We start from the raw sequence: 27802 nt of genomic DNA, 5'->3' as shown, positions 1-27802 counted from the left end.
ATCATCATAAGTATATCACTTGGTTTCTCTTAGGAATATCTCACTCTCACTCACAAGTACCTTAAGAATTCAGCTGTGATACTACAATTATTCTTATTAGAGAGAAAGAAGAGAATTGAGGATGTATGTAATTTTGTTCAATCACTTCTCACTATAGCCTATAATGCTACATGCTAAAAATTGCTTAGTTGATAACAAACACTACTAACTTAACTCCACAAGAATAGCAACTAACTCCAAATATAGGCACTAATAACTTTCTTAAAAACTAACACTTTGGACGAATTCAAAGCAACTAAAAATAAACTTGCACTCGAGTTATTAATAATATCGAACCGAATTGGATTACCAAATTTTGTATTTTGTTCTGCCTCTAGTTTTTTATGTTTATCTATAATGTTTCTAGAAATGTTTGTAGCATCATGTATAACAAGTTTTCTCGTGTGTTAGGTAACCTTTATTTCACTAAATAGTTGTTGTCATGTAACTATTATCTTAAACTATGATGTAACGTCCTAGTCTTTTATAGATAATGTGCTAAACCGTAAAACCATAAAAAATGAAATGTCCTTAGCAAAAATATATATCACATTGTCTCACTATATAAAATCTATCATTATTAAATTACATGGTCTATCTATATTATTGATATATCCTATTTCGTGTACTTTATTATAATAAGGTACCACTTATTGGATATATTATTGGCACTCACTTACTAGATTTTTTAATTTCAATATCCACAAGTGACAAATCTAATACCATAGAGTTCATAAAACTCCTCTAGGTGGTTCAAGAAAGAGAGAGGAGAAATAAAACATCTTTGTTACATCTTTCTCAATCAAAAGTCATGTTTGAGTCATATTGAAAGAGTTGTTTGAAGTTATAAGGCTTAACAATTTCATCATCTCCATTCCATATCAATTTTGCAAGTTGCTCGGATGCCTTCTCAGTGGGATGATAAGAATCATAAAACAAATAGTCTTGGAGATTTGTGCAGTGAGTAAATGGCAAAGGCTCTTCCTTTCTTCCACAACTATAGATTCCTCTAAACTCACCACTCCCGCAGCATGCAGTGTCCACTACCTTGAAACCTTCATTCACATTTTTAACAAGTACATATTAGGAAATGTCAACCTTCTTAAAAACCACTTTCAATCTCTATATCTTTCCGGAAGTAACAATCCTACACTTTGTTTTGTTACCATATAATTTAGTCTCTATCGTGAAAGACGTTATTAAGAGATTTAATAAATTTTCATAGGTTAAAAGAAAATTTTAGTCCCTAAACTTTCATAAAATTAATAATTTAGACATTAAACTTTAGTTGGTAATGATTTAGTCTTTGTATTTTTTAGTTTATAACAATTTTATCTCTAAACATTAATGAGTAACAATTTAGTCATTATACTTTAAAATTTGTAACAATTTAATCATTATAGTTTGAAGTTGGTAACAATTTAGTTTCTATTATGAAAAATCTCATAAAAATAAGTGTCAAACGTAACAATTAAATCTTTATTGTTTATAAAAAAAATGTTATTCTTGATTTATTAATTATCGATCTACATGTATATATAATAGATTTTATTAAATCTTAATAATATTTTTTACAATAAGAACTAAGTCATTATTCATTGTAAAGTTCATTGACTAAATAGTTATTTATTAAAGTTCATTGACTAAATAGTTATTTATTAAAGTTCAGTGACTAAATCATCACAATTTAGAAAAGTATTTTTTTAAAGAACCAGTCTTCACATAATTGACATTTAAGAAATCTTGTGATTTGTTATTTGTGTTTTTCTTTTTGTTGGAGATTTCATTTGATTGGCTTTATATTTTTCTAAGGCCTTGGTTTCTACAGATGTCTCACAAAATGCCTTAACATCACGTTAAGACATTAGAATACTTTCTTGTACAATATTTTTTCTTATCTGGAAAAAACTAGCAAATTGATTTTGTCTAATATTTTCCTTTAATGAGGCGTGGATTATCTTCTTTGATTTGGGAGTTATTTCCTTATTTTTTTTTGGAATTCATTTATAAAATGTGTGGTTTATTGAGAGCCGTTTCAAAGAAGTTGAATTATATTTTTTAGAGCAAGACGATTTCTGTATCTCAGTCGAATTGTTCTACATCGTGTCTTTGCTCGTTGTTCATTATTTTGGTATGCAAATTCTTCATCTGTTGATTGAAGCATGTTGAAGATTATCACGACTTAGAGAGAGGCTAAGTCTTAGCTGCCAGAGAAGGGATTCTCAGTCTTAAGGGGAGCCTAAGACTCAGCTTCGAAGAGGGAATTCTCCATCTTAGGGGGATCCTAAGATTCATCAATGAAAGAAGTTCACTAACTGAAAGGGAAGATATCATCGTGAGATGAGTCTCATCATTAATATCATCAAGCTTGGGGGGAGCCTAATTACATTTGAGAAGGGGTTTCACGTCTAGGGGGAACCTAGGTGATTTAGGGGTTGAGTTCTATGTGAGCCACTATAGTAGTTGGTGTATTACAGATAAGTACTATGTTGTAAATTGCTTAACTCATCAATATTAGTGGATTATCTTTCCTGGGCACACTACCCATTAGTCCTAGGTGGTTTATCACTGAATTGGGTTACTAACTCTTGTATTCGTTTACTTGTTTTTGTTTATTGTTACAATTTTTGTTAGTGCTTTCTATTTAACATCCGAATTTCGAGTGACAAGTCAATCATAGTGCTTTTTAAATTGGTATCAGAGTGAACCACTTTTATCTCAGGTGTTTCGATCATGGATGGGATCAAATAAGGTGGCTCTACCACTCGTCCTCTGATTCTAGATGGAACTAACTATTCTATTGGAAAGCATGAATTCTTGCCTTCCTTTAAGTTAAACGATAACAAAACATGGAAAATAATGGTTGCTGGGTGGACTCATTCTACTATCAAAACTAATGATGTGAAAGAAATCTTGAAGCTAGAGTCATAGTGGTCTAGAAAAGAAGATGAAGCTTCGTTGGGGAATTCTCATGCCCCGAATGCCATATTTAATGGTGTAGATCGCACCATATTCAAACTAATTAACACTTGTATCTCTGCTTAGGAAGCATGGGACATTTTGTCGATTGCGCATGAGGGAACTTTTAAAGTCAAGATGTCAAGGTTACAGTTGTTGACATCAAAATTTGAGAATCTTATAATGCATGATGGTGAATCCATTATTGATTTTAATGTCAGGCCATTAGATATTTCAAATGAGTTCTTCGCTCTTGGAGAGAAAATCTCAGAAGAAAAACTTGTCCAGGTGCTTAGGTCTTTACCTAAGAGATTTGATATGAAAGTTACTGCAATTGAGGAAGAGCTTGTTGATATGAAACTTTGTTAAGGAAGAGCTTGTTGATTATGATAAAGAGTCAAAAGATTCTCTTGTTGAATCTATATCTTTACTTACAAAACAGTTTAACTGTGTTCTCAAACGGTTTGGTAAGTGGTCTGCCGCATACAACACCTACAAGCCTGGTGGTGCTTTCCCCTTCAATCAAATTAGACATCAGAACAACAAGAAATAAATTGAAAAGTCTGGTATAATTGAGTCTAAAAAAGAAAAGCATATTAAGTGCAAAGAGTGTAGTGGTTGTGGTCACATTCAGGTTGAATGCTCTAATTTCCTTAAGAAAAAAAGTAAAAGGTATGTCTTAACTCTATCTAGTACTGAAACAGAAGATAGTAGTGACTCAAAGGAAGATGTTAAAGCTCTTGTTAGTAGCATTTCATAAGACACCTTAACCTATGAAGTTTCTGAATATGACGTTTATGCAGAAAAGCCTTCTGATGCTCTGAGCCTTGAAGCATCAGATCTTTTGTATCATGCTCTTTTTCTTAAATGGTAAGAAGGTCAGAAAACCCTTGATATAGAAAGAGAAAGAATTGAGACTCTGATTGATGATAATCACAAGCTGATGACTACTATTGCATAATTGAAGCTGGAAATTTCACAGGTTAAATCTGAAAAAGACACTATGAGCAAGAATGTGAGAATGTTAAATACTGGTACTGAGACTCTTGAGAAGATCCTAACAAAAGGAAAGGCAACAAGTAATAACTCTGGACTTGGGTTTTCAACAAGTAGTAGTCAGCATAATAAATTGTTTAAAGGGAAACAAAAGATTAAGTTTGTCAGAGCTCAAGATCTAGAGTCCTATGGTATTACAGAACCTCCCTTCCTTAATCCAATTGAGAAAAATAATAGTGTATTTAGGCCGAGATGAATTTTTCACTATTGTAGCAAAGTGGGTTATAAATATTATTTTTTCTATCAGTTATCGAAATATCTTTATAGGCCCTATTTTCTCAAAAAGGCTGCTCACTTTCGTCAAAATTACAAACCTAGACAAAGTACGATAAAACAAGTGTGGAGAGAGAAGAACACTCATAACAAATACAATGTTGTCTTGACCTCCCTCAGATCATCTGCCAAAATAAATTGGTAATTCGATAGTGGTAGCTCGTGTCATATAACAGGTGGAAAGAACTATTTATCTGATTTCAAATCTGTCAGCTCAAGAAAACTCACTTTTGGTGATGGTGCGAGTGGTAAAATCATTAGAAAAGGAACTCTAAATTATCTAGGTTCTCCAAAATTGAATGATGTAATGTTTCTTGAGGAGCTTAATGACAATTTCATTAGCATCAGTAAGCTATGTGACTAATGTTTGAACATGAGTTTTACAAAAGACAAGTGTGTTGTTATAGACGATGTCAAAGTTCTTGTCATGACAAATACGCTGTCATCTAATAATTATTATCTGTGGAGTTTTTGTAATTCTTCGCAGGTTTGTCATCTCTCTAGGCAAGATGAAGATAGCCTATGACATAAACATTTTGGGCATGTTAGCATAAAGACTATATAGAAGGCTCTTAGCAAGAATGCTATAATTGGTCTCCCTTCTTTGTCTGTATCAACTGGAATTATATGTAGGGATTGTCAATCGGGAAAACAAACCCAAACTCCTCACAAGCAGATAGGTCATCCTGGAACATTTTGTGTTCCCGAACTTCTTCATATGGAACTTATGGGTTCAGTGCAGTAAAAAAGTTTGCCTTAGTTGTTGTTGATGACTACTCGAGATCACTTAGGTTCATTTTCTTCGAGATAAATCTAACACTTTCCTCGTGTTTCAAACTCTATCTTTAATTATAGCGCAAAAAGAAGTTGAATGTTGTTCGAATTTGGAGTGATCATGGTAGGGAGTTTGAGAACTCTCAGTTTCCTGAGTTCTGCCAGAGTGCTGGAATTCATTATGTTTTTTTCAATTCCTATTACACCATAATAGAACAAAGTTATAGAAAGCAAAAACAAGACTCCTCAGGAAATGGCTCACGTGATGATGCATGCCAATCATATACCATATCAGTTTTGGGTAGAGGCACTGAACACAACTTGTCACATCCATAAAAGGATTGTTTTGCTACTAGGATCTTCGAACATTATCTATGAGTTGTGGAGAGAAAGAAAATCGAATATAAAGTATTTTCACATCTTCAGAAATACTTTCTACATCCTAGTTAATAGAGAGGCCAGAAGGAAATGGAACTCCAAGTAAGATGAAGGATTTTTCCTTGGGTATTCCTCAAATAGTTAGGCCTACGGGTTTTCAATAAACGTACTCACACTATCATGAAGTCCATTAACTCAATTTGTTAATATTGACGATCTTTCAATTCCTCTTCTACAGTTGAAGAAGACTCTCCCTCAACTCAACTTGTTAATATTGATGCTTCTAACATTCTTTCTAACAAGCTCTCTGATCTGAGGTCAAGTACTCTGATGGAAGACATCTTGGATATTTCTGAGCAGACAGAAAGAAACAACAAGCAACCTTCCAATAGGGTTCTTAAAAACCATCCTTCTAATAACATTATTGGTGATCATAAATAAAGGATGACAACAAGAAGGAAAGACAAAGTCGACTATCTGGAAATGATCAATAATATCTATTTCACTTCTTAGGTTGAGTCGAAGAATGTCAAATAAGCCTTTGAAAATGAATGTTAGATCAATGAAATGTAAGAGAAGTTTGGGTAGTTTGTTACAAACGATGGTTGGATAGTTGTCCCCAGTCTTGAGTCTGTGGATATAAATGGGACAAGTGAATATGGTCTACTATACTCATTTGGCATTAATAGCTCTCTGGTTGGCTATCGCGATGCTGATTGGGCTAGAAGTTCAGAGGACAGAAAGAGAACTTCTGTAGGATAGTTTCTTTGTTAGGAATAATCTGGTTTCTTGGTTCAGCAAGAAGCAAAATTATGTCTCATTCACTACAACTGAAGCTGAATATATTGTTGTAGGGAGTAGCTATATACAATTAATTTGGATGAAATATATATTACAATAGTATGATGTCTCACAAGATGTCATGACTCTTTATTGTGACAATTTAAGTACAATAAGGATATCAAAGAATCTTGTTCAACATAGTTAGACTAAACACATAGACATCAGACATCACTTCATTTGTGATCTTGTAGAGAGTAAGCAGAACATGTTAGAGCATATTAACATGAAATACCAATTAGCTGACATCTTCACCAAGATTCTTGATGCTGATCGATTTGAAGCTTTGAGAGTTGCCTTGAATCTTGCTTTTTGAAGGACTAGAAATTACTGTTTTTAGCCAATTTTCAAAATTTGGTGGCCTATCAATTGTGGAAAGGGAAGCAGTTAATTGATGGACAAATCATATTAATTTAGGTTGGTATCAGGTTAAAGAAATTTAAATGTTACTTGATTTCAAATTATCTTCCAAATTTGAACTGCTCACTGACTGAAAATGACAGTTCTTCTCTAAAATTCGTGTCTGTCTTCTGTAGTCAACCATCTCGAGGGGTTATTTACTTGAGTTTAGTATATTTGATTATCTGATGATCAATATTAGAACAAGCACACACACTTCCGGTGAAAAGATGTTTCATTACAAGGAGAAAGAAAAATGAAAAAAAGGTTGTTGCGAGGATGTTTCTCTGGTTTTCACGAACAAGTATGGTGTTTGTGTTCATCACATGTCTACTGCAAAGAATGAAGTTGGTGTCCTTCCTCCGACGGCTAAACGCAGACATTCTAGTGTTGGTCAACCAAGCGAAATAAATGGAAAAGAAAGAGTGAGTTTTTTATCTCTCATTTTGACTGATTTAGGTGGTGAGGATGTTGACATTTATCCTTGAAAAGATAAGTCCTCTTTCAATGGGTCTCCTAAAAACATGCATGAGTTTATCGTTTTGCCTAGAAACCCTAGGGTTGTCTCTAATGAGTTTATCCCTGATAGGGTTTCTGTGGGTAGGGTTACGAATGAAAACAACCATGTTTCTAGTTTAGATAATTTGAGTTCTTCTATTTTCGACTCTGGTTTGGTTGCTAAGGAAAATGTTGGTTCTGCTTGTTGAGATTGGTGTCTTAAATCTTTTGTAATTTCGAATAAATGTAGTGATGAACAAAATAAAGTATAATCTGACTACTTTCCTTAATGAGCTTCATACGTATCAATCCTTGATGAAAAATAAAAGTCAGGAAGGTGAAACAAATGTTGTAACCCCAGGAGAATTTCAGAAGGGATTGTCATTTGGGACTAAACCCTCTGGTAAGACGTCTGGACCTTCTAAGGATAAGAGTATCCAAATGAAATGAAAGAAAAAGGGAATAAGAAAACTCCTGCAAAAAAGGTCAAGGCTAAAGTTGCCAAAGGTAAATGTCACTATTGCAACAAAGATGGGCACTGGAAGAGAAATTGCCCAAAACACCTTCCTGAAAAGAAGGCTGAAAAGGTAAAACAAGGTAAATATTATTTACTAGTAATTGAAATATGTTTAGTGGAAAATTTTCATTTGACCTGTATATTAGATTCAGGCGCTGCTAACCATATTTGCACTTTCATTTAAGAAACTAGTTCCTGGAATCAGTTAGTAGAGAATATATGGCTTTCAAGGTGGGAACAGGTGAAGTCGTCTCAGTTTGTGCAGTGGAAGATTTAAAGTTATTTTTCAGAGATGCTTACATTTTGTTAGGAAATGTATATTATGTACCTAATATGGAAAGGAACTTGATATCTATCTTCAGCTTATTAGGACATATGTATAAAGTTATTTTTTATATCAATGAAGTGTTCATTAGTTCAAAAAGTGTTCAATTATGTTCTGCTAAACTTAAAAATAACTTATATATGTTAAAACCAACCGAGGAAAAAACTATTTTAAATATATAGATATTTAAAATAGCTGAAACTCAAAGTAAAAACTGAAAAATTTCTCCTAATGCCTATTTTTTCCTTTTAAGACTTGGACACATAAATCTCAACAGGATTGGGAGACTGGTAAAGAATGGACTCCTAAATACGGTAGAAGACAACTCTCTACTACCGTGTGAATCTTGCCTTGAGGGTAAGATGACCAAAAGATCTTTTACTGGAAAAGGTCTTAGAGCCAAAGAACCTTTAAAACTCGTATATTTAGACCTCGTGGTCTGATAGATGTCGAGGCACGAAGTGGGTTTGAATATTTCATCAGTTTTGTTGATGATTATTCTAGATATGTCTATATTTACCTAATGCATCATAAGTAAAAAAAACTCTTGAAAAGTTCAAGGAGTATAAGGCAGAGGTTGAAAACCAGTTAGTAAAAAGATTAAAACACTTCGATCAGATCGAGGTGGAAAGTATATGGACTTGAAATTCCAAGACTATTTAATAGAACATTGAATTCAATCTCAACTTAGAGCACCCGATATACCTCAACAAAATGGTGTATCAGAAAGGAGAAATAAAACCCTTTTAGATATGGTTCGTTCGATGATGAGTTATGCTCAGTTACCTAATTCATTTTGGGGAACAATACAGTCTGCTGTATATATTTTGAACTTGGTTCCCTCGAAAAGTGTTCCAGAAACACCATACGAATTATGGAGAGGATATAAAGGTAGTTTACGTCACTTTGGATTTAGGGATGTCCAACACATGTACTAGTGAAAAATCCAAAGAAACTGGAACAACTTTCAAAAGTATTCCTATTTGTAGGATACTCCAAAGAAACAAAAGGTGGTCTATTTTATGATCCTCAAGATGATAAAGTATTTATATCGACAAATGCTACATTCTTAGAGGAAGACCATATAAGAAATCATCAGCCTCACAATAAACTAGTATTGAATAAGATGTTCAAAGAAACTACAGATAGATCAATAAGAATTGTTGATCAGGATGGTCCTTTACAAAAATTGTTGAAAAAACTGATCCGTCACATCCTTCTCAAGAGTCGATAATGCCTCTACGTAGTGGGAGGATTTTTCAATAGGTTGACCGTTACATGGATTTGACAGAAACTCAGGTCGTCATACCTGATGATGGCTTGAAGGATCCATTGACCTTTAAACGGGCAATGGAAGACGTGGATCGAGACTAGTGGATAAAAGCCATGGATCTCGAAATGGAGTCTATGTACTTCAAATCAATCTGGAAAGTTGTAGATCAACCAGATGGGGTAAAAATCTATTGGCTACAAATGGATCTACAAGAAAAACACGACCAAGCTGGTAGGGTACAGACTAACAAAGCTAGACTCGTGGCAAAAGAATTTACCTAAAGAGAGGGGGTGGACTATAAAGAAACCTTCTATCTAGTTACCATGATTAAGTCAATTAGAATACTATTATCCATTACTACCTTTTATAGTTATTAAATTTGGCAAATGAATGTTAAGATAGCTTTTCTGAATTGATATCTTGAAGAGAGTATCTATATGTCTCAACCAGAGGGATTCATTGAACAGGGTTAAGAAGAAAAGGTTTGCCAGGCTAAAAAAATCCATCTATGGATTGAAACAAGCATCTCGATCCTAGAATATAAGATTTGACATTGCGATCAAATATTATGGCTTTGAACAAAATGTTGATGAACCTTGTGTTTACTAGAAAATTATCAACAAGACTGTAGCTTTTCTAATATTATATGATGATGATATCTTACTCATTGGAAATGAGGTAAGATTTCTTGCTAACGTTAAAGGTGTTGGGATTGGTGTTCTAATTCTCCCGGAGTCTCGTAGTTTGTAAACTGTACACATTGTTATGAATAACATAAGAGTTATTTTATTTTGCATTTACTCATATCCAATAAACAAAGCTCCATGGTTGTTGTATGGAAAATTAAGTATGTATATGAGATATACAAGTGGATCATGCCTTAAGTGATAACCTACATAGGTCTGTAGTATAAGGATTAAGGAGGGATACTTGATCCTTGTGACACTACGGATACAACCTCTTTTGTAGAGGTTTACAAGTGTTATGAACTACTACAAATGGTTGATCCTGACCATTCAGGTAGTGATATGCGAGTGGGGGTGTCCTATACCAAGAGTTTGTATAAGATCGAACCATGAGATGATTAGTCTCTTTATATAACACTATTGATACTTGAGACTTACATCTCACCTAAACGACCATAGGTGGCATGACCTCAATCCTGAGTGTTTTGGGAACTCCTACCTTTGAGGGCGGTCCTTTGATTAGTACGGGTGAGAGTGGTCAGATTGCCAACTCAACATACCTACCTTTTTGGAGATTTGCCTGATTGAGAAGTTGGGAACTCAGTTACAAAAGATGGAATTCACTCCTTCCCCGAAGCAGGGGTAAGCAGATAGATTGTTCCCTTAAGGGCTGATTCCGGGTCTTGAACATAGTGGTTGCAGCTTCTCTTTGGAAGAGAGGACTCAGTCATAGTAGGACTATGACTTATGTTCATTAGAGGGATCAATGGTACTTAAGGAGTTAGATGTAACTATAGAGGCAAAACGGTAAATTGGCCCAGCTGTACTTACTAGCGATCTATGAAGGGTTATCGCACTGTTGATTGGTTGATATGGACACAAAATATATCTGTAGTGAGGAGAGTGCAATTTTCGGTCTTTAGTGGAGTGCCCGACAGTTAACAGATGGTGGATCTTGTGACTAAAGAGTTTAGTAAACTATTCACATACCGTTGGAGTTTCAAGATACCATAAGGTCTTTTTGGTATCTCAACGGATTCAAGTTGAGAATCAGTTCTTGAGGTTGATTTGAAATGTTCAAATTGACAAGAGAAAATTCGATTATATATGATATAATCGGTGTGATATATGAGATACATCAAGTGGAGGATTAATGTAAATATGATTTACATTAAGCACCATAAAATAGAAAAAGAACTATGGTTTATATGTTTCATGAGATGAAATATTAAAACTATAGGTTATAAATATAATATGGTAAGTTGATTATCATATATATTTATAATAATATTAATTATTGGATAATTATCACTTTTTCTCTAATAACCAATTGAGTGGGAGTTTATTGTGGTTTTATGGTTACCGTGAAATAAAAGAAAAAATGTTTTCCAAAATTTAGAAGAGTTATTCATTTCGGAAAGAAATTCACGGAATGCTATTAAGTGAAAGCGTTTCACTAAATTACAGCTCATGGAGAGACTAAACGATCGTGGAGTTTCACTATACGATAGTTCATTTAGCTGGTCGTAGCTAAACGATCTCAAGACATTGTCTATACGATAGGCTGCCTTCTTCTACACGGTTGAGCATTTGTCTATACGATAGACACTTCTCATCTCCCACTTGCTCAATCATCTACACGATTGTTGTTCTTTCAGTCTCTTCTTCAAACCAAGTCCACACAGAGCCCACACTTCTGCATTCTCACACCGAGAATACCAAGGTAACCATTGTGGTGGTGTCCTCACTCAACTCGATTGAGTTCGAGGTTTTAGAGGCCGTTCATTTTGTGTTCGCGGTGTTCGTGTGGTGGTTGCTGTTGATCATGCTGTGTTGCGGTCGTTGTTCGAGTATTCGTATATTGTTGTGTTGGAGACTGAATGAACGTTTGTGATCGAGGGAGTTTGAAGAATGAGTCTTCAAAGGTATGACATTCTATCCCTTGATTATTTGTAAGCATGCTGTAATTTCGTATTGTGCATGACCTTTTAGTTTTCGTTTCTTGACTGTAATTGCTAGTGTTCAATTTTGAATGGAATTTGGAACGATCATTCCGCTGCTCATAGAAATCTTCATGCCTGTTTTCCTTCGAAAGGATGGCTAGCAGCACAATTTCAAATGAAAGATTTGGGAGATGCTCAATATGTTCTTGGAATCCAAATAGTTCAGAATCACAAAAACAAAACATTAGCTTGATCTCAAGCATCCTATATAGACAAAATATTGTCTAGATATAAGATGTAAAATTCCAAGAGAGGTTTATCGCCTTCCAGGCATGAAATTCATTTGTTTAAGGAGTAATGTCCTAAGACACCTCATGACGTTGAGGCTATAAAAAGAATTCCACATGCATCAGCAGTTGAGAGTTTAATTAATGTCATATTATGTACACGCTCAAACATATGCTATGCAGTTGGAATAGTCAGCAGATTTCAGTCCGATCATGGATATAATTATTGGAGTGCCGTTAAAAACATCTTCGAGTATCTTCAGAGAACGAGGGACTATATGCTCGTGTATGGTGTTAAAGATCTGATCCTTACAAGATACACTGATTCTGATTTTCAAACTGATGTGGATTATAGAAAACCTAGTTCAGGATCAGTATTCACTATAAATGGAGGAGTAGTAGTATGGAGAGTATAAAGCAAAGTTGTATTGCTGACTCCACTATGGAAGCAGAATATGTAGCTGCACTTAAAGCAACAAAAGAAGCAATATGGCTAAGGAAGTTCTTGACTGGTTTTAAAGTCATTCCAAATATGATCTTCTAGTCACGCTATATTGTGATAACAGTAGAGCAGTTGCAAACTCAAAAGAATCGAGAAGTCAAAAGCGTGAGAAGCACATCGAGTGCAAGTACCATCTCATCTGGGAGATAGTACACCGAGGAGACATGATCATCATACAGATAGCCTTAGAAGACAATCTTGCTGTTTCATTTATAAAGAAAATGGGCATTGGAAAAGAAATTGCTCTAAATATCTTGTCGAAAAGAAAGCTGAAAAAGAAAAACAAGGTAAATTAGATTTACTAGTTATTGAAACATGTATAGTGGAGAATGAAGATTCTACCAGGATATTGGATTCAGGGGCCACTAATCATGTTTTTTTTTCTTCACAGGAAGCTAGTTCCTGGAGGTAGCTTGAAGAAGATGAGATTACTCTTCGGGTTGGATCAGGGGAGCGTATCTTAGTGAAGGCAGTGGGAACAGTTAAGTTAACTTTTGGAAATAGATATCTATATTTAGAAAATGTTCTTTATGTACCTTATTGTAAAAGAAATTTGATATCTATTTCTTGTTTGTTGGAATGTTCGTACATTGTAAATTTTAGTCATAATGAAGCATTCATTACAAAAATAGGTGTACAAATTTGTTCTGCAAACTTAGAAAGTAACTTATACAAGTTAAAACTATCTAAAGTTGAAGTTGTATATAACAAAGAAATGTTTAAAATAGCTGAAACTCAAAGAAAAAGGCAACACATATCTCAAAGTACCTATCTTTGGTACTTGAGACTTGGTCACATCAATCTCAATAGGATTGAGAGATTGGTTAAAAGTGGACTTCTAAATAACTTAGAAGATAACAATTTACCACCGTGTGAGTCATGTCTCGAAGGAAAAATGACAAAAAGATCTTTTTTTTCTGGAAAATGTCTTCGAGCCAAAGAAACCTTAGAGCTCGTGTAATCAGACCTCTGTGGACCAATAAATGTTATAGCACGGGGAGGATATGAATATTTCATTAGCTTTATTGATGATTATTCAATGTACAGTTACATTTATCTAATTCATTATAAGTCTGAAGCTCTTGAAAAGTTCAAGAAATTTAAGACCGAGGTTGAAAACCAATTAGGTAAATCTATTAAGACATTTTGATCAGATCGAGGTGGAGAGTATTTGGACTTGAAATTCTAGGACTATATGATAGAACACAGGATTCAGTCACAACTCTCTGCACTAGGAATGCCTCAACAGAAGGTATATCTGAACTGAGAAACAGAACCTTGTTAGACATGGTTCGGTCCATGATGACTTATGCTCAGTTGCCTAACTTGTTCTGGGGGTATGCAGTAGAGACTGCAGCTTACATTTTGAATAATGTTCCCTCTAAGAGTGTTTCAAAAACACCTTATGAGTTTTGGATAGGGCGTAAAGCTAGTTTATGTCATTTTCGGATCTGGGGTTGTTGATATACGTATTGGTGCAAAATCCTAAGAAATTGGAACATCGTTCAAAATTATGTCTATTTGTGGGTTACCTTAAAGAAACGAGAGGTGGTATGTTTTATGATCCTTAGGATGGTAAGGTAATTGTATCGACAAACGCCACATTCCTAGAGAAAGATCACATATGAGATCATAAACCTACAGTAAACTGGTATTGGAAGAGATTTCAAAAGATGCTACAGACGGATCAACAAAAGTTGTTGATCAAGCTCGCTCATCAACAAGAGTTGTTGATAGATCAAGGAAATCTGGTCCATCACATCTTACTCAAGGGTTTAGAGAGTCTCGACATAGAGGGAGGGTTATGAGATTTCCTGACCGCTATATGGGTTTAATTAAAACCGAAGTCACCATACCTAATGATGGCTTAGAGGACCCATTAATTTATAAACAAACAATGGATGATGTTGATCGAGATCAGTGGATCAAAGTCATGGACCTTGAAATAGAGTCTATGTACTTTAATTCAATCTGAGAACTTGTAGATAAACCTAATGCAGTAAGACCTATCGGTTGTAAGTGGATCTACAAGCATAAAAGAGACCATACGGGGAAAGTACAGACCTATAAATCTCGGTTAGTAGTAAAGGGTTATACCTAGGTTGAGGGGGTAGACTATGAAGAAACCTTCTCACTTGTTGCTATGATTAAATCAATAAGGATACTCTTGTCCATTGCCACTTTTTATAATTACGAAATCTGGCAAATGGATGTCAAGACTGCTTTTCTAAATGACAATCTTGAAGAGAGTATTTATATGGTCAAACTAGAAGGGTTCATTGAACAAGGTCAGGAGCAAAAGGTTTGCAAACTGAAGAGATCTATTTATGGATTGAAACAGATGTCCACATCTGAAACATAAGATTTGATGCAGCGGTCAAATCTTATGGCTTTGAACAGAACGTTGATGAATCGTGTATATACAAAAAGATCATCAACTCCACTGTAGAATTACTAGTTTTTTCTATAAATGATATCCTGCTTATTGGGAATAATGTAGGATACCTAACTGACATAAAAAATTGCTAATAACCCAATTCCAGATGAAAGATTTGGGAGAGGCGCAGTATATTCTTGGGATTCAAATAGTTCAAAACCGAAAGAATAGAATACTAATTATGTCTCAAACATCTTATACAGACAAGGTGTTGTCTAGGTTTAAGATGTAGGATTCTGAAAGAGCTCTTTTACCTTTTAGGAATTTATTACATTTGTCAAAGGAACAATGTCCTAAGACACCTTAAGAAGTAGAGGATATAAGACGGGTTCCCTATGCATCAGTAGTTAGAAGTCTGATGTATGCAATGCTATGTACTCGTCTAGACATATGCTTTACAGTAGGGATTGTCAACAAGTATCAGTCCAATCTTGGTTATGCACATTGGACTGCCGTTAAAAGTGTCCTCAAGTATCTTAGGAGAACGAGGAACAACGTGCTCGTATATGGAAATAAGGATTTGATCCTTATAGGATATACTGACTCCGATTTTTAGATCGATATATAGACTCTAGGAGATCTACTTCAGGGTTGGTGTTCACTCTAAATGGAGGAGAAATTGTATGGAAAAGTATTAAGCATAGCTTCATTGCAAACTCCACAATAGAAGTAGAATATGTTGGTATGAGAACGTGCTAAGAGGAGAAGTTATTGTGAGACAAATAGTGTTTGAGCATAATATTACTGATTCGTTTATAAAGGCCCTCTCGGCTAAGATTTTTGAGGGTCACCTGAAGAGTTTAGTACTACAGGTAGAATAAATAGAGGAAATGGGAGAAATATTGGGTATGGGATGCCCTATTTTATTGTATTTAGATTTCTCTCACAATACTCAACTTTATTGTAACCCACTAGAAGTTTTAGTCCAAGTGGGAGTTTGTTGGGTTGTATATCCTAAAACTCGTAGTTTGTAAACAATAAACATATATGAAGTTTATTCAGACAAATGCTGTTAAATGAAAATGAATTGATTGTTTAATAACTCTAAATCCAATAAACTACAAACCCTTGGCTATTATCATGAAGACTTGGACTTTATGTAGAGACATAAACTGGATCAAGTTCGCGTAAATAGCCTAAATAGTCTATAGTACTTGGAATAGGTTGGGTACCTATTTCTAGAGATACTATTGAATAAGACCCATTTTATGATTGTTACAAATGTTGTAAATGAAGGAAATCTAAACAAGACATTCTGTGAGCAGCGGAAGTGGATCGTTCCAAATCCATTCATAATGAACACAAACAATTACAGTCTTAAACATAAACGATTATGCAACCACTATAAATTACAACATGCTATTTTTAAAGGAAGATACAAGGGATAGAGTATGCAAGCCTTTGAAGAACTATTGTTCAAATATCTCTCGATCGTTCAACAAATCGTTAAGTCAACACGAACATGAACATAACGAATGGAGAAGCCAACAACACATACAATTGGATGCACCTCGAACCCAATCGAGTCCAACACGATCCTCGGACTAAATTAGAACACCACAACAATGGTTATCTTGATATTCTCGGTGTGAGAATCCAGGAGTTGTGGGATTTGTATGATCTTAGATTGAGGAAAACAGGAGGTAGACAAACGAGTAGACGATCAAGTAAGTGGGAGATGTCTATTGTATAGACAAAATACTCGATCGTTTAGTAAACGAAAGCCTATTGTATAGACTTTGCTACTCGATCGTGTAGCAACAAGTAAACGAGTAACTATCATATAGTCAGCTCGATCGTGTATGCTCTCTGTGTTATCGCTTAGTAAAACCTTTTTATTTGATAGTCTTTTTTTGTGAGATTAATTCGAGTGACTCATCAACTTAATTTTGGAAAGCCATTTTCCTTTTATCTCACACCATAAAACTTCCAATAACCTCCTACTCAATTCAGTTATTAGAGAAAAAGAATAATTAATTATCATATAATTAATATGTTATAAATAAATATAATATAATAACTAACTTATCATATTATATTTGTAACCTATAGTTTTAATATTTCATCATATAAAACATATAAACCATAGTCCTTTTTCTATTTTATGGTATTTAATATAAATCATATTATATTAATTCCTCCAATTAATGTATCTAATACAACATATCAATTATATCATATATAATTGAATTTCCTCTTGTTAATTTGAATACTTCAAACTAACCTAAAATCTGATTCTCAACTTGAACCCATTGAGCTACCAAGGGGACCTTATGGACCTGTAGTTTAAAGCTCCAATGGTATGTGAATAACTGATTTAACTCTTTAATCACGAGATCCATCATTTGTTAACTATTCATCACTCAACTAAAGACCGACAACTGCACTCTTCACACTACAGATATATTTATGTGTCCATATGACCAATCAACAATGCGATGACCCTTCACAAATCGATTGTAAGTACAAATAGGTCAATTTACCGTTTTGCCCCTGTAGTTTCATCTAATTCCTTAAGTACCATTGATTTCTCTAATGATCAATGAGTCATAATCCTACTATGACTGAGTCCTCTCTTCCAAAGAGAAGGTGTGGCCATTATGTTCAAAACTCGAAATTAGCCCTTAAGGGAGCAATTTATCTACTTACTCCTGCTTTGAAGAAGAAGTAATTCTGCCTTGTGTAGCTGAAGTCCCAGCTCCCCAATCAGACGAATCCTCAAAAGGGTAGGTTTTTTGAGTTGGCAATCTGGCCACTCTTACCCATACAAATCAAAGGACCGCCCTCATGAGCAGGAGTTTCCAACTCACTCAGGATTAAGGTCATGTCACCTATGGTCATTTTAGTGAAATGTAAGTCTCAATCATCAATGACATTATATAAAGAGACTAATCATCTCGTGGTCCGATCTTATACAAACTCTTTGTATAGGATACCCCCGCTCGCATGTCTCTACATGAATGGTCAAGATCAAACCATTTGTAGTACTTTACAACACTTGTAACATCTACAAAGCGGGTCGTATCCGTAGTGTCAACAGGATAAGGTATCCCTCCTTTATCCTTCTACTACAAACCATTTAGGTAATTACTTAAGGCATGATCCAATTGTATGTCTCACATACATGCTTAAGTTACATGAAATAACCACAGATCTTAGTTTATTGGATTTGAGTAAATGCATATAAAAAAACATTTATTTTATTCATAACCATATGTGTACAAATGTTTACAAACTACGAGACTACCAGGAGAATTAGGACACCAATCCCAATAATAAAGTGTAATAAACAATGTGATCAGTTCGTTCATGTAGAGACATGTGAGCGGGGGTGTTCTACACGATGAGATTGTGTAAGACTGACCATGAAATAATCACTGTTACGTATTAACACCATTTAGTTTTAATTCTGATTATTTTCACTTCTTGATGACCTAGATAACTTGATCTGAATCCTAAGTTGTTTATGAACTCCTGTTTATTTCGGATTGTCCCTTGATCTATATAGTTGAGGGTAAGCTCAGCAGCACTGCTAAATATGCCTCCCATTTTCAGGGATAAGATCGGGTAGATAGCCAGGGACATAGAATTTGCAAGATGGAATTCACTCCTACCCATTTTAGGGATAGTAGAAAAGTTGTTCCCTTAAGAGCTGATTCTGGGTCTTGAACAAGGGGACCTATCCTCTTGGTGACCTAAGAGGGAATGGATTTAGTGATTAAGATCCTAAATCAATTTTTCATTAGAGGGACAGTGATACTTAAGGAGAAAAGATGTAATTCAAGGGTAAATGGTAATTGACCTAGTTGAGATTACGAACAACCTGTGAAGGATCAACTTATCGATGATGATTATATCAAATAGACACAAAATATATCTATTGTGAGGGGAGTGCAACTACAGGCTATAGTGGACAGTCTTGTTAGTTGACGAATGTAAATGAACTAGGTTAAAGAGTTTGACCAGTTAGTCTCGGATCGTTGGAGTTCATGATCTATAGGTCCATCGGGTCTCCTTGCTAGCTCACTACAAACAAAATTGAAGAACTAGGTGAAGTGAGAATTTGAAATGTTCAAATTTGGTCTTTAGGAAAAATTGTATTTTATATAAGATATAATTTACAATTAAATAATTAATTATTTTTGGAGAGTATATTTTATATTAAATAAAATATTAGCATGAAAGTGTTTTAAAAATTGATTAATGTTATTAATCAAAATTAGGTGTCAAAGTCAATTTAATTGTGATATTAATTTTTTATTTTATTTAATCAAAATTGTTTTAATTAAATAATTTTTAAAATATGAAAAATGTATTCCATATTTTTTTTACTAAAAAATTAGTTAGTGGAAAAATTCTATTGTTGGATTTTCCCAACTAAGTGGGTTTTGAAGTGACTTTTGCAAAGCTTGATGTCTAATTTTTCCATGCTAATGGAGTTTGAGGTAGAGCCATGCAAGAAGGGTTTTTGCATGTTTTTGGTTTATAAATAGGTTTTAATTTTCAATTGTTAAATAACTAATGCTTCCTTGAATATTCACTATAATCTTCCACAAAATTCTCTTTTACTCTCTAAATAATTTAGTGAAATTCCCTATCTTTCACTAACAACTCGGTCCCACAACCGTGTTTTTCAACCGGAGAATAGCGAATGATGGTGCCGATTTCTCACGGAGACGAAGATTCTTGTGGAAACTACAAAGGTTGTATTTCTAACTCTTTTTGCATGCTTAACCCTAGTTTATTTAATGTAATTAGAGCATTATTGATCTATTGCTTTTGCTGTGCATGCTCATTTTTATCAATCAGTTACTAAACATATAAATTGCACTTGTAAGTAGCCTAAATCCAATAAACTAACAAACCCTGACTATAACATGAATACTCGAACTTTACGTAGAGACATAAAAGTGGATTGAGTTTGAGTATATAGTCAAAACAGTCTATAAGGATAAGGATAGGGTTGGGTACCTTATGGATGCGGCCTACTTTGTATATAATACAAATGACGTGATCCCGAAATTGTTCATGTGAATACATGTGAGTGAAGGAATTTTATGCAAAAGATGTTTGCATAAGACCGGACCACAAAATAGTCACTTTTCTTTATAACGTTGTTTACTGTTAAAACTGACTATTTGAATTTGATGACTTAAGGTAACTTGATCTCAATCCTGAGCTAACTATAAACTCCTGTTTATTTGGAATTATCCCTTAATATGCATGTGCGAGAGTGATTCATCATCACCGCTCAATAAGCCTCCCATTTTAAGGGTAAGACTAGGTAGATAGTTTGGAACATAGTCCTGCAAGATGAAATTCACTCCTACTTGACTTTAGGAATAGTAGATAGGTTATTCCCTTAAGTGTTCACTCCTAGTCTTGAATAAGGGGCCCCACCCTCTCATGACTGGGAGGGACTCGATTTATTGGTGGGACCATAAACCAATTGTTCATTAGTCGGTCAGCAGAGACTTAAGGAGCAAGATGTATTATAGGGGTAAAACAATATTTTTTGACCCGGTTGTAAATACGAACAACTTGTGATGGATCGACTTACTGACTATGGTTAAATTAAGTGGAAAGAAATATATCTACAGTGAGGAGAGTGCAAATATTGGGCTTTAGTGGAGCTCATGATCTGTAGGTCCATAATGTCAATCTACTAGCTTGTAAATGGTATAAACCTCAGAATATGTGTTGAAAGAATTTGAAATGTTCAAATTAGGATTAGAGTTTGGATTATTATATTTGATATAATTAATGTTTAATTATTGAATTAAACAAATTGGGAGATTTAAAATATTTAAACTTGATTTAAATATTATATGAATAAGGATTCATTTTAAGGAATAGGTGTTTTATTAATTTAATATTAGATATCAAATTAAATTAATTAAAAATTTTAAATTATATATTTATTTAAATAAAATTAATTAATATTAATTATATTTAAAATTTTATTTTATTTTTAAATGAATTTTATATAAAATTCATTTTAAATATTTAAAAATTAGAGAAAGTGGGAAAATCAAACTTTTCCCACTTTCAATTTTTAATTATTTTATTAAAACACCTATAATCTCACTATTTGACTAGGTGTTATTTTGTATTTTTTTTTTCCTAATTTGCATGATCTCACTATATAAATAGTTTTTTTTTTTTGCATTGATGCAAAATTTAAAAATTGAAAGAATTTGATTTTTCTTCACAAAAACTCTCCAACTCCATTTTTCTCCCTTCAAATCCTCTCAAATTTGGGTCCACCACCCATTCTAAGGCCAAAAGAACAGTAGAGCAACTCTTTTGGTTGTCTACATCAAGGATATTTGAAGTATTTTGTAAAGGATTGGAGTTATTTAAAGAATCTACGGAGGTTATGCCTTAAAACAATAACTAGGTTCATTATGATTTAAGAAGCAAAGTCCATGAAATTAATGTAATTAGAGTGTTCCTAATCCTATTTACTTCCATTATTTTGTTCATATGTCTTTTACCTCAATCCAGCTGTTTTACAATGTGTTCTTATTCGTTGTTCATTATTCAGCTGTGCAAAATTTTCATCCATTGATTGTAACACGTTGAAGATTATCACGACTTAGGGGGAGCCTAAGCCTTAGCTGCTAGAGAAGGGATTCTCAGTTTTAGGGAGAGCCTAAGACTCATCTTCGGAGAGGAAATTTTCTATCTCAGTGGATCCTAAGATTCATAGTGAAGGGAGTTCACTAACTCGAAGGAAAGACATCATCGTGAAAGGACTGTCATCACTAATATCATCGAGCTTAGGGGAAGCCTAACTACATTTGAAAGGGAGTCTTACATCTAGGGGGAACCTAGGTGACTTGGGAGTTGAGCTCTACATGATACACTATAGTAGCTGGTGTATTATAGATAAGTACTACATTGTAAATTACTTAACTCATCAATATTAGTGGATTATCTTTCTTGGGAATACTGCCTCCTAGACGTAGGCGGTTTAACAGTGAATTGGGTTATCAACTCTTGTGCTTGTTTTTGTTTATTGTTATAATTCTTGTTAGTGCTTTTTGTTTAACATCGGAATTTCAAGTGACAAATCATCCTAATGCTTTTTCACTTTTTACAGAAGTATTTTTTTTTCTATATTTTTTTTTTAATTCGCGTAAAAATTCGAGTTAATGTGTTAACTAATTTATTACAAATTTTAAAGCATATGATCTAAATGGTTAGAAACTAAAGTTTAGAAGGAAATTGTATCTTGTGGTTTAATGATAAAAAAAAAAAAAAAAAAAAAAGTAAGGAGAAATAGGGTGAAGAAATTGGTTACCGAATTTGGTAGGGTTTAGTATTGTTTGGAGGAGGAAAGTGTGAGTATCGGCGAAAGCGTATTTGAATCCATTGAGTTGTGTGGCAAGTTTTTGAAGGGCAATGAAAAGCAGGTTGTTGTGAATCCTTGTTATTGAAGAACTCTCTTGGAAATATTGCTCACTTCTTTTCCATCTTGAATTTGGCAGATAACCCGTTGGAGGCAATGCCATGATCCCAAATTTCCTTCCGCCATAATTGTATACTTCCTATATCATATCAATCACATCACATTTTAAAACCTATGTCTAACCTTACTTCATTATTTGTTGTCATCAAAGGTTCGTCATGTATTTTCTTTCTTTTCACTTATTCTCAAATTATTTATTTATTTATTTTCTTTTTTGTGTATTTAACTCAAACGTATTAACTCACAACTCAATTATTAACCTACAGATTTTGTTAAAACATTTTAGTTCTAAAGTCACTTAGTGTATCGATTATTCTTTTTATTTTTTTTCTTGCTATACCCTATGTAGCATGAAAGGTTTAAACGTATTAATAAAAATTTTGAAAACTTACAAGTATTTTTTAAACAAAGTACAAAATTCAGAAATGTTTTTTTTATAAATTAGCCTACAAGTGCTAATTATGTATAGTTTAACCTAACAATATTTAGACATAAGAGCTTACCTTAAGAGCTATCGTTATGTTTCCGATCACCATGTTGACAAACTGTTCTTGAGCTTCAATGGTTTTGAAGATGTCATAGTTAATGTCTAAAGGATTTAGGTAATCGTTTCCTCCAAAATGGAAGAGAAAAACAGAGTTAGAGAGGAAGCTCTGAGATCTTTCGTTCCCTAGCTTCTTTCTTAGTGATTTCTTCACTCTTTTGAAGAACATCATTTGAGTTTGAAGCCCTATAGCCTGAAAAACCAAACAAATTATGTATTCAATTCAGCAGGAGAAAAAGGAAAATAAATTAGTTCGATTGATCTGATTTGATTGGAACCTTTTTTTGATTTGTCTCGACTAAGGCTCCAGCTCCACCAGATGCAAAATTCACACCATTCGTATAGTTATTATTGTTAGGGTCTAAGTATGCTTGAATGAAAGGCATTTGTGCATACTCCGCTGTCAAAAATAAATAAATAACTCTTAGGCCCCATTTGCTTTACAGGTTTTTCATGGCATTTCAAACAGACATTTAATATTTCTGCTTGTTTCACATCATCCCGCTTTTTAAAACCGAGCATATTGTTATCTAGTGAACTTTAAAATCCATTTGACATGAGTTTTTTAATACCATGCAAAAGTGTGAGATTTTTATGTCTAGGAGATGAATAGTAAAAATATAACTTAATTAATTAATAAATTAATATCAAATATTCATTACGATCAATTTCAATTAATTATTAAATATAAATATATTATTTAGACTTAATAAATTTCAACTACTATCTTTACCGTTAATATTTTGTGCTATCTTAATTATTTATTATAATTTATTATTGTGAATTATCAATATTCTAATTTATTTATTTATTAATTTAATTATTTTTAGTAAATTTAATTGATATCTTACATTTAATTAAGTAATTATTTACTTTTATTTTCTATATACAAATTATTGAACTGAACACAAATATTTAACTTCCAGATATTAATTATCCTGTATATCCAAACATGAATATTAATTATCCTAAATATTTAAAACCCAGACATTCAAATCTCATATATTTAGTATCTATAACGTTAAATCATGGAACAATATCTGCGAAACAAACGACATCTTAAAAAAGTACTTCTCCAGCCAAATTCAAAAGGTTTAAGAAAGTGATATGCTACAAGTATGAAGCTTATGTATTTGGTTTCTAATAATATAATTTGATGCACACTAAGGGCCATTTAGTTTAAGGTTTTATAGATGTCTGGAATAAAAAATGTTTGAGAATATGATGTCTTGGAATAAGATGTCTAAGAATCAAAGATGATTTTGTTTGGTTGTGCATGAGAATGCTATCAGAATTTTATGAATAAAAATTGTGTTTATGTTTAATTTATGATATTAAGCATGAAAATCTTATTATAATTATAATAGATTAATAATTTAAAGAATAAAAAATATTCAATATATCAATAAAAAGTTAATTATGAATCAATAATAATTTTAATTATAAATATTTGAAGGTTGAGTAATTTATAATTAAAATAAATCATAATTTATAATCAAAATTAATCAACTAATACATTTAATGAGCGTCATATTGATTATAATTTAATACTTAATCATTTTTTATTATTAATTAAGTTCAACATTAGTAATTCTAATTCTAATTAAATAATATTAAAAAAATATTTTAATGGATAATATATTATATAAAAAGTGAAAAAAATGAAATAAAAATATGATATATTGATAAAGATTACTAAAAAGTATTTTGTAAATATGATATGTTAATAATGAATGAAGTAATAAAAATTAATCACAATAAATAATTAACTTCTTATAAATAATTAGTGATGATTATATGTTCATATTGAATTTTCAAATTAAAATTAATCTCAATAAATAATTACTTAATTATTAAACAACAATAAAGTAATAAATTATTATTATTGAAAAATGAAGTTTAATACTAACTAAATTTAATTAATTCTAGTTTACTAATGAAATATATTTAAGATATTGTTGGCAGTAAATTAATAATAAAAAATAATTCCATTCATTTAATAACTTTTTATTATAAAAATAAGTTAAGTAAATATTTTAATAGATCATTATGGATTTATTAAGATAAATATTTATATTATTTTTGTTGAATTAATATTAATTAATTAATTAATAACTATATTTAAAGTGAAATTATATGTAAAATGGAAAACCGATAGAAAGAGGAAAAGAGAAAACCCGTAATTTTGGAAAGAAATAGAAAACCTTTATCTGTACGAAATGAGAATGCCTAAGAATAGCTTATTCTCATGCAAAGAGTTGAAAACTGTGAAAGAAACATAACAATTGGATATCTGTGTCAATTCCCATGTAAAAACCCACCAATCAAATGACCCCTAAGCGGGTATACTAACTCTAGTTCCGTGAGTGGTATAAAGCTTTGAGAGTATTTCCTTTTTGTTTTTTAGTTGATGTTGGTGAGAGATTTCTTTGTGATTGTAATAATTTTTCACATGATGAAAATTTTCTAATTCATGGTCTCTTTCTCCTTTGAAGTTGTTTATGTGAATTCTAATGTTCTTAGTTTTATTGTTTTCTTTCAATTTTTCTGATATTTTTTCTATTTATTACTACGATAAAAGTGAAAGATTTTTCCCAACACCAAACGTATGCTAAAGGAATATAGAGAGAGTATATGTTATAAATTACTCTATTGTGTTAAAAGAAAATGCGTCAACTTTAAAATATTGAAATGATATCTTCAAACATAAAATTAAAAGAAAAGGTTAAATAATACTCGAAAGTTTTAGTTTTAGTTCTGAATAGAAACTGTTTGATATTTTTTAAATTTTACCTTTGAATTTTCAAAAGGCTTTAAAAATATTTTCACGGTTAGTACATGTAAAATTATTAATACTTCATTTTCATAAGTTGCATTACTACCTTTGACCTCTAAAGAAAAATTTAAAAACTAGAGTTACCATTGGTAGAAGATTATTTATTTACACCTTTTCATTATCTTCCATTCTAATTTCTCTCTCTCCTAGTCTACGTCAATTGAAATCTCAAAGTAGAAAGATAAAAGTGTAGTTGAGTCGAAACTAAATTGTAAAGAAAAGAAAAAAGAAGTATGTGACCTAAGAAATCAGGTATAATACGACCATCAGAAAAACGGCCGGTTGGGATGGGGAAGAAGGTTTCGCCATAAGGAGGGAAATTGGCCCGACAGTCACTTGTGAGGTTGATGTAGTTGTTGTTTCCAGCATCCACATAAGAATCTCCGAATATGAAAAACCCGAAGCGCTTTCCCCATGACTGAACGTGGGGCAATTGGATTTTCAGAAAAGCGCTTTGGGGTGCTGCAATTCCAAACAAGATGAAGATGTAGAAGAAGAAGACGCAGATTCCCAAATTTGAAATCTTCATCTCTTCCTGTCCGTGTAGGCATGCTTAGCACTATTCTTGTTATGTTCTTATAAAACAACAATTAGTTGAAGTTGTGTACAAGGAGGTAGATATTAAATCATAATTATGTATGCTAATTGAATGATCCTTTCAAAAATGTGAAAAACGTGGAGGTAGAAATGTGGTGTGAAAAATGTGAAAAATATTGTGGGGTGGAAGAAGTTATGGCCGTAGTTCTTAAGTTATGAAGATAAAAACTCTCAATTTTTTAAGATTGAAGCTCTCATGCTCTCAAACTCTCAAGTCTTGGAGATAGAAGCTTTGAAGCTCTCAAATCCTGAAAATCCAAGTTCTCAAGCTCTCAAGTCATGAAGATAGAAGCTTTGAAGATCGAAGCTCTCAAGCTCACTGAAGCTCTAAAGAACTGTGAAGACCGAAACTATGCAACTCTCAAGTTCTGAAAACTGAAGCTCTAAAGTTCTCCCAACTCTAAAGATAATCTTTTGTTCTCTTAAAGATCTAAAGACTAAATATATATAAGAAAATTAGACTTCAGAAACCAGAACACTCCTCAAACTCTTGAAAACAAGTTGTGATTAGCCCTCAAGACAAATCAACCTTAAAAACAATCTACAAAACTCTTGAGACAAGTTTATTTTTCAAGAAAAAATATAAAATGATCAAATATTAGAGATTGTATTCCCAGTACAGAAATCAGGTACAAATACAAAATTTATTTCAACAAATCAACATTATAACATCTTTTTTCTTTTCTTTTCTTTTCTTTTTTTTTTTCGTTTTTAAGAAAATCAAAATCATTTGGAGTTAAGTTTAAGATATAGTATCTTTACAAAAACAATACTTATATAAAGTGAAAAGGCCTCAAAATTATTATTTACATTTTATTTAATAATTTATATGTAATGTTATTGATTTCAATTTCATATTTTTTAATCACGTTAATAGGGGTATTTTTATCATTGTGGTCAGAATTATGATGTGACAGTTTTGAAAGGTTATCTAAAGGTTGATCATTAGGCAATACTTGATATATAGATTTTGGTTTCTAAATGAAATTTTCTAGGTTTGATGACAAAAATATTTAGGTACATCTGATCATTTTATTTGAAGTGTTCAAACTATGTGAGTGAAAAATTAGTTCTCATTTTCTGGTCTTTGATTAAAATGTAATTCTTATCTAATTTTACCCTTTATATAAAACTCAAATTGATTTTGAACTTTAAAATTGCGTCAA

At 32.7% G+C, this 27802-nt stretch overlaps 1 protein-coding gene across 6 annotated transcripts; it reads right to left on the bottom strand.

Moving 5' to 3' along the window:
• Positions 1–582: 582 nt before the first annotated feature.
• On the bottom strand, positions 583–26649 carry LOC120088285 (GDSL lipase-like). 6 transcript variants are annotated; one of them, XM_039045470.1, is made up of 6 exons: positions 26280–26649; positions 23482–23603; positions 23163–23396; positions 22492–22738; positions 3433–3513; positions 583–1094 (listed from the first exon to the last, which is right to left on the bottom strand). In XM_039045470.1, the coding sequence occupies exons 1-6, from the start codon at positions 26566–26568 to the stop codon at positions 838–840; spliced, it is 1230 nt and encodes a 409-aa protein (XP_038901398.1). In that variant the 5' UTR covers positions 26569–26649; the 3' UTR covers positions 583–837. The 6 variants fall into 6 exon arrangements, 4 of the variants coding, with proteins under 4 accessions (XP_038901398.1, XP_038901399.1, XP_038901400.1 ...); XM_039045471.2 differs by having other exon boundaries at positions 26304–26649; XR_016523637.1 differs by lacking the exon at positions 3433–3513 and adding an exon at positions 19149–19211 and having other exon boundaries at positions 1074–1094.
• Positions 26650–27802: the final 1153 nt, after the last annotated feature.

Source organism: Benincasa hispida, chromosome 10 (genome assembly GCF_027475165.1).
Source record: "Benincasa hispida cultivar pf3 chromosome 10, pf3_genome.v1.1, whole genome shotgun sequence".
Lineage (NCBI taxonomy): Eukaryota > Viridiplantae > Streptophyta > Magnoliopsida > Cucurbitales > Cucurbitaceae > Benincasa > Benincasa hispida.
This window is presented reverse-complemented; position numbering and strand designations above follow the sequence as displayed.

What these genes read in the sequence shown, in the direction of transcription:
- LOC120088285 (XM_039045470.1), bottom strand. Translation starts at nt 26,568, where the DNA reads ATGAAGATTTCAAATTTGGGAATCTGCGTCTTCTTCTTCTACATCTTC. An exon ending in TCGAGACAAATCAAAAAAAG is followed by an intron (nt 23,397 to 23,481) that starts GTTCCAATCAAA and finishes TTGGTTTTTCAG; the next exon opens with GCTATAGGGCTTCAAACTCA. An exon ending in ACTAAACCCTACCAAATTCG is followed by an intron (nt 3,514 to 22,491) that starts GTAACCAATTTC and finishes ATTTGATTGAAG; the next exon opens with GGGAAAGCACCACCAGGCTT.